This window comes from Choloepus didactylus, chromosome 4, assembly GCF_015220235.1.
Source record: "Choloepus didactylus isolate mChoDid1 chromosome 4, mChoDid1.pri, whole genome shotgun sequence".
Taxonomy (NCBI): domain Eukaryota; kingdom Metazoa; phylum Chordata; class Mammalia; order Pilosa; family Megalonychidae; genus Choloepus; species Choloepus didactylus.
The window spans coordinates 70902612-70915660 of NC_051310.1; the positions used below are offsets into that span (position 1 = coordinate 70902612).

General features: G+C 34.3%; 1 protein-coding gene across 5 annotated transcripts in view; it reads left to right on the top strand.

The window, feature by feature from the left end:
* Window positions 1–13049, top strand: part of LOC119531509 (ubiquitin-protein ligase E3A) — a 122188-nt gene that overhangs the window by 92965 nt on the left and 16174 nt on the right. For all 5 annotated transcript variants that reach the window (XM_037832828.1, XM_037832830.1, XM_037832829.1 and 2 more), the window contains 4 exons: window positions 4760–4965; window positions 5591–5755; window positions 8243–8398; window positions 8495–8568. In XM_037832828.1, the coding sequence (XP_037688756.1) occupies window positions 4760–4965; window positions 5591–5755; window positions 8243–8398; window positions 8495–8568 (601 nt within the window). The remainder of the gene's footprint in view (window positions 1–4759; window positions 4966–5590; window positions 5756–8242; window positions 8399–8494; window positions 8569–13049) is intronic.

Consider the following 13049-nt stretch of genomic DNA (forward strand, 5'->3'; position numbering starts at 1 on the left):
AGGGATTTGGTTGCTTTTCTTTGTAGTCTAAAACAGTCACCAAACTCGTGGTGTTTCTTAAACAAAGTTTCATAAAACAGTGGTTTGAAGAATGTTGAAAATGTCTCCCAATTGTATCAGGTTCAAATAAAGTTGAGAAACACTGGCTGGTATCAAATTAATTAGGTTTATTTGCTATAGGATTTGGGGGGGGGGGGCTTTACTATTGTAATGTTTCCCCAAACTTTTTGTGCTCCAGAACCCTTTTTTGCCCCACTTCTAATAATATCTGCATCCCAGAGAGATTTCCATTGAACACAGTTTGGGAAACACTGGTCTACATACGTTAATCTGAAAGCGAAAGATTGTGTTTCAGTTTTTAATTCTTTTTTTTATGATACAAAATAGGCAAAATAAAACAGGGACCCCGTTGCATAGTCTTCCTAACTGGATGAAGCCCCTTGCATAGTGTTCATAACTGAATGATTCTGAACTGATTCAGTTTCTGCAAAATAACCACTTAGTTACTGGGCTTGGTTACTTTTAAAGTTGAATTAATGAAAAGGTTTCCACTGGAGTTACACTAGAGTTGTGGTGAACATGGCACAGAATAATGCAGAGCATTTCTCTGAAGCTCTAAGAATCGAACTGTTACAGTCTGTTGTTTCTCAGTTTATGCCTTGAATTGGCCATTCTGTTGTAGTTCTTGGTCAGTTCATGGTCTCTTTCTCTCTCACACACAGAAGTAAACATTTTGAGTTCATGAAACAAACAATAGCCAAGGTAAGGGCAATTTATGTATATTCTAGGTAATGTTTATTAATAATCAGAAGTCTATGACTTTTGTAAACCAAACATACTGTAAACCACACGTACATAAAACCATACCTTTTTAAGAGATAATTAATTTATAAGCTTCATAAGGAAAATACAACTACAGAATTTAGGTAAGTATGCAGTTTGTCAGTTTGATTTATAATAAACCTTAGCTGTAGCTTGTGATATATCTAGAAATAATAAACATTAGCTATAAAGTGTATTTCCATGCAGAAATACTTTTAAGAAAAAAACAATTGGTAGTTTTAACTGAAAGCTGGAAGTTAGTAAGGTAAAGTAATTGCAGTGATGCCAGTACAAATAATGAAAAGGAATATTTTAGAGGGAGACACCCACGTAGTGCTTTTCTTTCAGGTCCCTAAAATATGTACCTAAAATGGAATCTCCCTGGACATCACGATTGTTGTTTTTCATGTTCAAAGATAACAGTAGTGGCCGCTGTGATTTATGGTCTGAATAATTTATATTGCTCTTGAGACCAAGGATATGTATTTGTGAGATTTCCTCGAATCTATTAACTATAATGATTTATCACCTGTTCTTGGCCATGAAAATACCACATTTTAACTATTAGTTCTTTCATGAATGTTATAACTTAGTCCTGTAAAAAAAGTTTAGATCGAAACTGAAATTCAAGTATGAATTACTTAATTTTTAAGCAATTATTTCTTGTACATTAAATTGCTTAAAATTTTACCTAAGGGTAATTTATGCTTTAGTGATCAAGGGGACATATTTATATGCTATATTATTTTACTGCTAAATTCTTTGTGATGTAAATATTTTCATTCGGTTTCACCATGACAATTCAAAAACATTTTAGTAAAATTAAAAGTTGTAAATTGAAGTAAAATATCATGTAAGTATCTTTTTACTTTAAAGGGAAGAAGGTAATGCTGTCTTAGTACCGGCATACCTGAGAGATATTGCAGATTTGGTTCCAGACCACCACAATAAAATGAGCCACGCAAACTTTTTGGTTTACCAGTGCATATAAAATTTATGTTTACACAATACTGTAATCTGTTAAGTGTACAATAGCATTGTGTCTGAAAAAACATATCTTATTTTAAGAATACTTTATTGCTAAAAAAATGCTAACTGTCATCAGAGCCTTCAGGAGTCACAATCTTTTTGCTGGTGGCAGGTCTTGCCTTGATGTTGATGTCTGCTTACTGATCAGGGTAGTGGTTGCTGAAGGCTGGAGTGGATGTGGTAGTTTCTTAAAATAAAACAGTGAAGTTTGCCGCATTGACTGTGTCTTTCATGAACAATTTCTCCATAATGTGCGAGACTGTTGGATGGCATTTTACCCACAGTAGAATTTCTTTCAAAATTGGAGTCAGTCCTTTCAAACTCTGCTGCTATTTTAAATCCTTTGTTGTCATTTCAACAGTGTTTACAACATCTTCACCAGCAGTAGATTCCAACTCAAGAAACCATTTTCTCTGGTCATGCATACAAAGCAACTTACCACCTGTTAAAGTTTTATATTGAGATTGCAGCATTCAGTCACACCTTTAGGCTCCACTTCTAATTCTAGAATAAGATCTCTTACTCTTTCTGCCACATCTGCAGTTACTTTCTCTACTGGGATCTTTAACCCCTTAAAGTCATCCATGCAGGTTGGAATCAGCTTCTTCCAATCTCTTGTTCACATTGCTATTCTGACCTCTTTCCATGAATTATGAATGTCTTTATTGGCATCTAGACTGGTGAATCCTTTCCAGAAGGTTTTCAGTTTACTTTGCCAAAGATCCATTGGAGGGATCACTAAGGCAGCTGTAGCTTTGGGAAATATATTTCTTAAATAATAAGACTTAAAAGTCAAAAATGATTCTGTGATCCATGGACTTTAGAATGGATGTTGTATTAGCAGGCGTGAAAACATTACTGTCGTGCATCTCCATCAGAGCTCTTGGGTGAGCAGGTGCATTTTCAATGAGCAGTAATATTTTGAAAGGGATCTTTATTTCTGAGCAGTAGGGCTCAAAAGTGGGCTTAAAATATTAAGTCTACTATTTTGTAAACAGGTATGCTAGGTAAATGAGCATTTGACTTCACCCTAAAGTCACAAGCTACAGTAGCCCCTAACAAGAGAGTCAGCCTGTTCTTTGAAACTTTGAAGACAGGCATTGACATCTCTCTAGCATGAAAGTCCTGGATGACATCATCTTCCAACAGAAGGCTGTTTTCATTTACAATGAAAATCTGTGTTTAGTGTAGCCACCTTCATCAGTTATCTTAACTAAATTCTTCTGGATAGCTCGTTGATGGCCTCTGCATTAGCACTTGCTGCTTCACCTTGCTCTTTTATATATTATAGAAATGGTTTCTTTCCTTAAACCTCATGAACGAAACTCAGCTAGTTTCAGACTTTTCATCTGCAGCTTCCTTACCTCTCTCAGCCTTCATAGGTTTATGATTAAGCTCTGGATTATGCTTTTGCTTAAGAGAATGTTGTGGTTGGTTTGATCTTCTATCCAGGCCACTAAAACTTTCTCCATATCAGCAATAAGGCTGTTTCACTCTCTTATCATTCATGTGTTCAGTGGAGTAGCACTTGTAATTTCCTTCAACAACTTTTCCTTTGCATTCACAACTTGGCTGACTCTTTGGCGCAGGAGGCCTAGCTTTCAGTCTGTATCGGCTTTTAGCATGCCTTCTTCACTAAGCTTAGTCATTTCTAGCTTCTGATTTAAGGTGAGAGATGTGCAACTCTTCCTTTCCTAGGACACTTAGAGGCCATTGTAAGGTTATTAATTGGCCTGATTTCAGTATTGGTGTGTTTCAAGAAATGGGGAGCCCTGAAGAACAGGGAACTACTGGTTGGTGGAGCAGTCAGAACACACAATATTCATTGACTAACTTTTCTGTCTTATATGGGCACTGTTCATGGCGCCCCAGAAGAATTACAGTGATAACATCAAAGATCACTGATGTCACAGATCACTATAACAGATATAAGAATATTGAAAAAGCTTGAAATATTGCAAATATACCAAAATGTGACACAAAGACACCAAGCAAGCACATACTTTGGAAACATGGTGCCAGTAGACTTGCTCAATGCAAGGTTGCCACAAACAAATTTGTAAGGAAAAAAAAAGCAATTATCGGCGAAGCACAGTAAAATGAATCACAAAATGAGGTATGCCTACAGTGGCCATTCAGATGTGTGAAACGAAAGATTGCCATTCTGTAATGAGTGATACAGGAAAGGTCTCCCAAGTATGCGTTTTGAATAGCAAAAACCAGAAAAAACTGAGAATAGTACAAATGCAGGCTGCTTTTGTTTTACATATTGGCTCATAATTAAAGTAGCTTTAGATTTTAGGCATAATAGCGTAATACAAGTTTAATAAGGTTATATAAATTTATATACTTGACATTATCCGACTTTGTTAGAAAAGTGCTAGAAAACTTTCATGGTACCATTGTGCAATTTTGAATAAAACTAAAGCAAAACAAACTTGTCTTTAATTCAAAACTTTTTTTAACCATACATTTGTATTGTTTTAATAAATGAAACATTTTCAAAGTGCTGTAGTCTCTTTTACTGATAATTCATTGCTTTTATATTTCACCCACTGAGTAGATAAATTATGAATGTAAATTTAGACTTTTCATATGCATAAATGGAAGAGTAGAACTTTGAATATAATATACATTTTCCTAACTTTCTGGAAAATGACATTTTGTTTCCTTGGATTCTTAAAATTATACACCAGCATTTGCTATAACTTACAGCAAAATCAGTATATATTTGAAAATTGGTTTCTCAAGTGCTACTGTGGTAGAAAAAATAATTTTATACACCTATTAATAAAAGTTTTACGTGGATAATTTTATAGTATTTACATTTGTATTACTTGAGGTACATTATCAGCTATATCTTCAACAAAATGCAAAAGTAATGTCTTTTCTAAATCATTTCTTATAGGTATGTTCACATATGATGAATCTACAAAACTGTTTTGGTTTAATCCATCTTCTTTTGAAACTGAGGGTCAGTTTACTCTGATTGGCATAGTACTGGGTCTGGCTATTTACAATAACTGTATACTGGATGTACATTTTCCCATGGTTGTCTACAGGAAGCTAATGGGGAAAAAAGGAACTTTTCGTGACTTAGGAGACTCACACCCAGTAAGTTCTTTGTCTTTTTGCATTAGATCTTTTGGATTTTATTTAAATATAAGAATATGGCTTAATTTATATAAGAATTTTAATGTTTTTGTATGGAATATTTGTTGATATTTATAGCCAGTAAGATAAAGTTGTTTTAATTCAGTTAAAGTACCATGAACACTTAAAACCTCAAAGGCAAAAATATATATTGCTGCCAGCAATCAGCTTTTGTAAAATTAATGCTGTAAAGCACTTGTGTTTAAGCATTTTCTTTGTTTTTAAATGAAATTGTGTGAGATTGCCAGGTGAAATGAAGGTTGCCCTTGCTGAGGAGCCCCGTGGCTGCAGTCAGTGTCCGTCTCTCCCCCACCCCTCCCCTGAGATGCCCCTGAGGCTCTCATTTCTTCATTGTGAAATTGCTCACATAGAGGTGTGGGGTTTCTCAGCAGAGATTGGGAGGTCATGTCAATGACTAACCAGCTTTCTTTAGTTTCTATGTTGTAAACTATTTGGGAGATAGGGATACTTATCTGTGCTTTAATTCTTACTGACAGTTTTATTTTTTCCCAAGAAGAGTGACACAAACTGTTTGTTGTATTTTGTAATTCCTTGGTAGCCTCAATTTTCCATTTCTGGTTGTTAGGTTCTATATCAGAGTTTAAGAGATTTATTGGAGTATGAAGGAAATGTGGAAGATGATATGATGATCACCTTCCAGATATCACAGACAGATCTTTTTGGTAATCCAATGATGTATGATCTAAAGGAAAATGGTGATAAAATTCCAATTACAAATGAAAACAGGAAGGTAATGTTTTTATTTCTTCATTGTTCTCATCTTTTTATTACAGAGTTTTAAAGCATGTATGCCTATAATTTTCTAGGAAGTGTCTAATAGTCCATACCAAGAACCAAGAAATCAAGTAACCAAGTTCATGTAAATGATAGCCTCATTTTTCTAAAGCTTGGATACAAACATTTTGACAATAAGCATACTCTTTGGGTGTATTTTTAAACAGTAAATTGTGTTAATATGTTACAGTAGTCTTTTAGAATTTCATAATATATCTCTCATGAATGTTTTCTTTACCTAGTGTTTTAAAAGTCAACTTTTTTCAAATAGAAAAGTAATATGTTCACTGTAGATAATCTGGAAAATACAGAAAAGGATGGCAAAAATTAACCCCTCTTTCTCCATAATTATACTGGCTTTAAATAATCACTTAATATTTCTAAGGACATATAATACACTTTTTTTTTTGAAAACTCTTCTTTTACCTAGTCCTTTTTTACCTTGAAAGTTTTAGAAATGAAATCTTCAAGGACCTCAGAGTAAGAGAAGTGAGATTTTGAACCTGACAAAAACTCGTAACTTTATTTCCTAGAGTTTTCTCTTCTTTCTACTTCGAATGGAGGGGAAGTAGCTTGAATGGAGGTGTCATTCTTATCTAAGGTCAAGCATGTAAGTGCCATTAGGATTGGATCATACCATTATACTGTCTAAAAGCTTGCACATTACCGCTCCTCTCCTGCTACTATGTTCAGGAGCATATAATGGTTTCTATAGGAAGAGTACTCCCCATGCATATGGTTTATTCCCAGAAACTTTATCACCAGATTAGAAGTAATATAGAAGACTCAGAGATGGATGTCAGATTAGAGAGTTTAAGTTAGATGAGAGTTTCTCACCCTCAGCACTGTTGATATTTGGGGCCAAATAATTCTTTGTTGTGGGGGCTGTCCCGTGCACTGTAGGATGTGAAGCAGCATCCCTGGCTTCCATCCACTAGATGCTGGTATACCCCCTGCCCACACTGTAGCAGCCATGATTGTCTCCAGACATGGCCAGTTGTCTCCTGGGGGCCAAGTCCCTCCCTTCCCAATAAGAACCCCTCCCTGCATTAAACATATTAAATGTGATTTAAATAAATCATTTACATCTAGAGTTTTGGCAGCAGCAGGAAGAGGACTGCAGGAAGAAATTAAGGGATGTTTTCCCACAACATGATTTAGTTGACTTGAACTTTAGAAGCTACAAGAATGGAACAAAGAACTGATGGGGCAGAGAAACCCCTAAAACTAGGCCTTTTTGTATAAGTAGACTTTCTTTAGTTCATTCAGAAAGGTTTTTATATTTTTAACATGACTGATTTCTTATGACATTTTATTCCCAGAAGAGCTCTTTGTCAAATCGTTTTACAAATACATACTGTGAACTTGGTATGGACCAGGCACTCTCCTAGACACTGGGAGAAAAAGCTCTCAATCTAGTTGATAATCAGATATGTAAACAGGAAGTTTCAGTGAGGGGTGTGATGAGTGAGTAACATGCTAGGAGGCAAATATAAGCTGGTACAAGACCACATATTTGGGCATCAAACCCCATTTAGAGAAAGAGGACCTGGAGTAGGAGATAGTGATGAACCCTGTGTTACTGGAGTATAAAGCGAGAAGCAGGGTATTACTCATATTAGGTAGTAGAGGTAAGCAGGGGACCCTTTTGCATATGTCTCAGAGAAGATAATAATTACATTTAATTTACAAATAATATATGTCTGATTTGTGACATAGAAAAGCTTCTGAAAATATTCTTGAAAACAATTTTGTGTTTTCTATTGGATAGAAAAGTGTTCGTTTAGGAACAGAAAGAAATAACCCAGAATGTAACAGGAAAATTAAGTTACAAGAAACTTTTAAAAAACATATTTATATGAATATATATTCCAATAAAATATTGGTACTTACTAAGGATATAAACTACATTTTTCTTTTATGATATGGTACAGTAGCTTAAATATCAAGCAAGAAAATCAGCATTTTTGCTGAACTGGATATAGAAGGCAGTTTCCCAAATATTCTATAATAGAAAACATGAGTATTCTGGTTTGCTCAAATCCTTTATATTGTACTCTCTTAAAGATGTTGACTTCTGCAAGTAGATGGGTTTGTCTAAATGTAGGAAAAGATGTACGCATGGTTTCGGTATCTCTGTTTGCATACCTAGCTGAAGGAACCTAAAAATTGTATTCTGTCCTGTTTTAATACACGATCAAAATTGAAATTCATTTGTACAACTGGTTTATGTTCATGACCTTTGCAGTTTAATACTGGCTTTTGCAGAGAGCTATGAATTGTAAAAAATATTTTGTTTGTGTCACATTTGAATTTTTAAAATACTCTTGGATTTTTTTTCTTTGGGGAAAATAATAACAAAAAGCTATGCAGCCCAGTACTTCGTTGTTTCAAATGCATAGCATATGTTATAAGAAGTTCTTGTGGTTAATGTTTTCTGCAGGAATTTGTCAGTCTCTATTCTGACTACATTCTCAATAAATCAGTAGAAAAACAGTTCAAGGCCTTTCGGAGAGGTTTTCATATGGTGACCAATGAATCTCCCTTAAAGTACTTATTCAGACCAGAGGAAATTGAATTGCTTATTTGTGGAAGCCGGGTAAGGAAGCAACTGTCTGCATAAAAAAAAAATTGGTTTATTGTTTGTAGTGGTGTGTTAGAGAAGATGTTAAGATATATTTTCTTGTCTTTGCAGAATTTAGATTTCCAAGCACTCGAAGAAACTACAGAATATGATGGTGGCTATACCAGGGACTCTGTTCTGATTAGGTGAGGTGCTTAATTCTTAAAAGGAAGATTTGATTTACCAAAGGGGAGGATAGGAAGCTTTAAGCTATAGACCTTTGTCTCTTTGTTCTCCTTCCTAAAGCAAACTCACAGATTCCCTGTCTGTAACATTAGAAATATATTTGTATTTCATCACCACTTTTTGTAGTTAGTCTTGCTATTTATTTTTATACAGTATTTTTTTGTTAGTCACATATTTTCTTCTTCATTTGGGATATAAATTGTCTATATTTCTGACAATTCTGATTAGTGTACATATTACTGTTAGAAGAAGATGAACTGTGGAAAAACTACCACCTCTGAATATCCTTCCTTTTGAATTCTGGATTCTTGAATTGTTACATAGCCACCCTGTATTGAGCACCTTTTTTATATGAAATGGTACATTCTTTTATTTAATCCTTATGGTAATATGCCAAGATAGATACTAGTATTTTTATTTTACACCTAGAGAAAGTGAGCTCCAAAATTTTCAAGAGGCAGAACTTCCAATTCTATCTACTTCCAAGCAAATGTTCTTTCTACTCTGCTCCCTACTTATCTACCATGTTATCCAAACCTGGAAGACATAGGCTTCCCTCCCCTGCTGTAGAATTTGGTGGTACAAAGATGACATTTTGGCGCCCACTGATGGGTGAGGTGAGAAGGCATGCAAACAGGCTCCTTCCTAGAGGCTGTCTCCAAAGGTTGTTGCTCTAGGACTCATGTATGTGAACATCAGAGTGAATATCAACTATATGTAGCAAAAATATTTTATTTTATGTTACTTTATGTCATGTATTTTATCCTTCATCCTGGTTTACAGATGGCTGCTAATGTTTACTCTTTCTAGTATACCTTTGGTCATTTCTAGTAGCACTGGTGAATATATTTTACTCTTAGCAACCACTATTCTGCTCTTCACTCAGGGTTTCAAAGGTGACCAAAAGAAGGGGTTGAGGTAACATTGTGATAGGAACACCCCACTTGTGAGTTAAAGAAGAATATCGCAGTGATATCTCTGTTCATTTTTTTATGGATCCATAGATAGGACTTCTAACACAGTTATTATGGAAAATAATAGTATCTTAGTGTTCTCAGAATAGCTGAAAATATCTTTGTGCTGTTCTTTATGGAGAAATTTTTTAAGGTTTTAATTTTATTTCCAGACTTTATAACAACATAATTCCTAATTGATACATGCTGTATTAGTCAGGGTTCTCTAGGGAAACAGAACCAACAGGAGATATCTGTAAATATGAGATTTTATAAAAGTATCTCATGCAACTGTGGGGATGCATGAGTCCAGATTCCGAAGGGCAGGATGCATGAGTCCAAATTCCATGGGGCAGGCAGCGAGCTGGCGACTCTGATGAAGGTGTTTGATGAACTCCCCAGGAGAGGCTGGCTAGCTGAAGAAGAAATTCCATAGGGTAAGCTGGCATTCCAGTGAGAGTCTTCAGTTAATTCCCCAGGGGAGGCTGGCTGGCTGAAGAAGTGAAAAGTTCTCTCTCTTCTCCCTTAAAAGCCTTCAACTGATTGGATTAAATACAGCTGATTGGATTATCTCATTGCGGAAGACACTCCCTTTGTTGATGTGATCAGCCACAGATGCAGTCAGTTGACTGATAATTTAATAAACCAGCCTTCTGATTTTATTCACCAGCTACAAATGTCCTTACTGTAACAGGCCATTGCTTGCTTGACCAGACACCTGGACACCATCATCTGGCCAAGTTGACAAATGAACCTAACCATCACACATACCTTAAGATCATTTGTGAATGCATAGTTTGAAAAGAAGCTATTAGTAGGTAAAATGGCAGATATATTATCTTATAACTTCCTGAGTTATTGATATTCTAAACCTTTTTAAACTAAATTGAGCTTTTTAGTTTGGTCAACAAAAATATGATTGAAATATTGATTCATTATTTAGAATCTATAAGTAGTAGGAAGTTGAAGAATTAGAACAGTGATTCACAATAATGTCAGGGAAAACATGACAATATAGATATCTTGGTATTTATTTCTTATAAAGTATTTAGAATTTGTCAAAATAAAATGGAAAAAAACATGGACCTAATACATTTCAAGTAAAAATTAAAATTATATTCTAAAACATCAAATAGAAATGTAATTTTGTTAAAATATAATTTTAATTAAATTATAAGATATACTTGTATTTTTGCCAGATATGAAAATAAGCTATTATTAAATAATAACCCTACATTTGAAACACGGACATTTATAAGTGCAGTATTTTTTTTTTTTTAAGTGAAAATGTTGAGTCATAAGAAAGTTTTTGTGCATATATTTTCCAGCAACTGGAAACTTTCTGGCTTCTTTTCTCGTTTGATTACTTAGAGATTTTCAAACGTTTTTCTTTCTTTTTCTTTTTCTTCTCTTCTCTTTTCCTGTTTTTTTTTAAACTGGCAGAGTTTCTATTTGAAAGTCTTGATCAGATTCAGATCTGATTCCCTCCCTTCCCACCCCCTGCCCCATTAGGCTACTTCATAGGTTGGTTTGTGCTTCCATTTGGAATTACTCGAAGTCTGGTGATCTCCCAGTAATTTTTGTCAGCATTGACGATCATTACGTATAACTGTTCGTTAAGGGTTGAAAAATGGTGATCTTCTCTTTCTTTGTTACTTCTTTTATTAGCTGGAATACTTCCATTAAGAAAAAACTACCCCTCATCAATTACTTGGTTACTGGAAATTACAGATCATATAGCATGTAGCAGTTTTATCAGGCACAATATATGCTTTATTCTTTCCCATTATTTGCCTGTTTTCAAATTAATGTGATTCCACTCTCCAAACATTTCTAATGTGGTAGTATAGTGTTGATATTTTTCTGTGAGGTAAAATTTGAGCACAGTGAAATGTGCAGAGCTTAAATGGACAATTTAGAGAGTTTTGACAAATTACAACCATATAGCCATACCTTAATCAAGATATAGAGTGTGTCTATAGATCAGTTTGTAGAGAATTGACATCTTAATGTTGATTCTTCCAGTCCTTGAACATGGATATCTCTACATTTAAGTTTCTTTTAATTTCTCACAGCATTGTTTTGTAGTTTTTAGTGTTGAAGTCCAGTGCATTATTGTTAGGAATTTGAATATTTCAGTTTTTGATGTTATTATAAATGGTATTTTAAATACTTTATTCTTTTGTTTCCTGCTAATATATAGAAATACCATATATAGAAATACAGTGGATGTTTTTATAAACCTTGCATCATATGACCCTTCTAAATTTATTTATATGAGCTCTAGTACTTTTAAATAGATTCCTTGGGTTTTCTGTGTAAAAAGTCATGTCGCCTGCAAATAAGGACAGTTTTTCTTTCTTCTTTCCAAATCTTTATGCCTTTTATTACTGTTTCTCATTTTATTGCACTGGCTAGAAACACCAATACAAGGGATTTTTACCTTGTTCCTGATGTTATTGAGAAGGTATACAGCATTTCATCTTTATCTCTAATGTTATTTTTAAGTTTTTGGTAGATAACCTTCATCAGACTTAGGAAGGCATCTCTGTAGTTTACTCAAAGTTATCAAAAATGTTGAATTTTGTCAAGGGTTTTTCCTGCATCTATTGAAATGATCATATTGTTATCTCCTTTGTTAATGTGATTAATGCCTGTGAATTTTCCAATGTTACATCAAGCTTCCAGTCCCAGATAAATTCACCTTAGTCAGGATCTGTTACCCTTTTGTAAATTTATCATTATATTTGTTTTGCCAACATTTTGTTAAGGATTTTTGTGTCTATGTGTATGAGTTATATTGATCTGTAATTATTTTCCTTTTCTTGTAATGTAGTTATCAAATTTGGTATAAAGATTTTGCTGCTCTCATATAATGAGTTGAAAAGTGTGCCCTCCTTGGTTTTTGGAAATATTGGCATAAGATTGATATTATCTTTTTCTTACATTTATTTCTTTTTCTTGACTTCACCAGTGAAACTATCTGGGCCTGGAGTTTTCTTAGTGGGAAATTTTTGTTTTTAAAATTTTTATCTTGAAATAATGGTTGATTCACTGGAAATTTCTTAAAATCACATATAGGTTGGCCCTGCGTACCCTCCATTCATTTTCCCACAATAGTAACATCTTGCATAAGTATTAAATTGCGTAATAGCAATATAGGGAAATTGGCACTGTGCAATCTAGAGAGTATATTCAGATTTCACCAATTTTACATGAACTCATTTGTATGTGTATATATAATTCTGAGCAATTTTGTCATATATTCGCATAGTAGCTACCGTGAAGGACAGAATTGTTTCATAACCTCACAACTTCATAGTACTATCCCTTTGTATATCTACACTTATACCCCTTCCCCAATCTGTAACTGGCAACCACTAGTCTGTTATCCATCTCTTATAATTTTATTTGAAGCACGTTATATGAATGGTATCAGAGAGTCTACAACTTTTTGAGACTGGCTGTTTTCACTGAGCATAATTCCT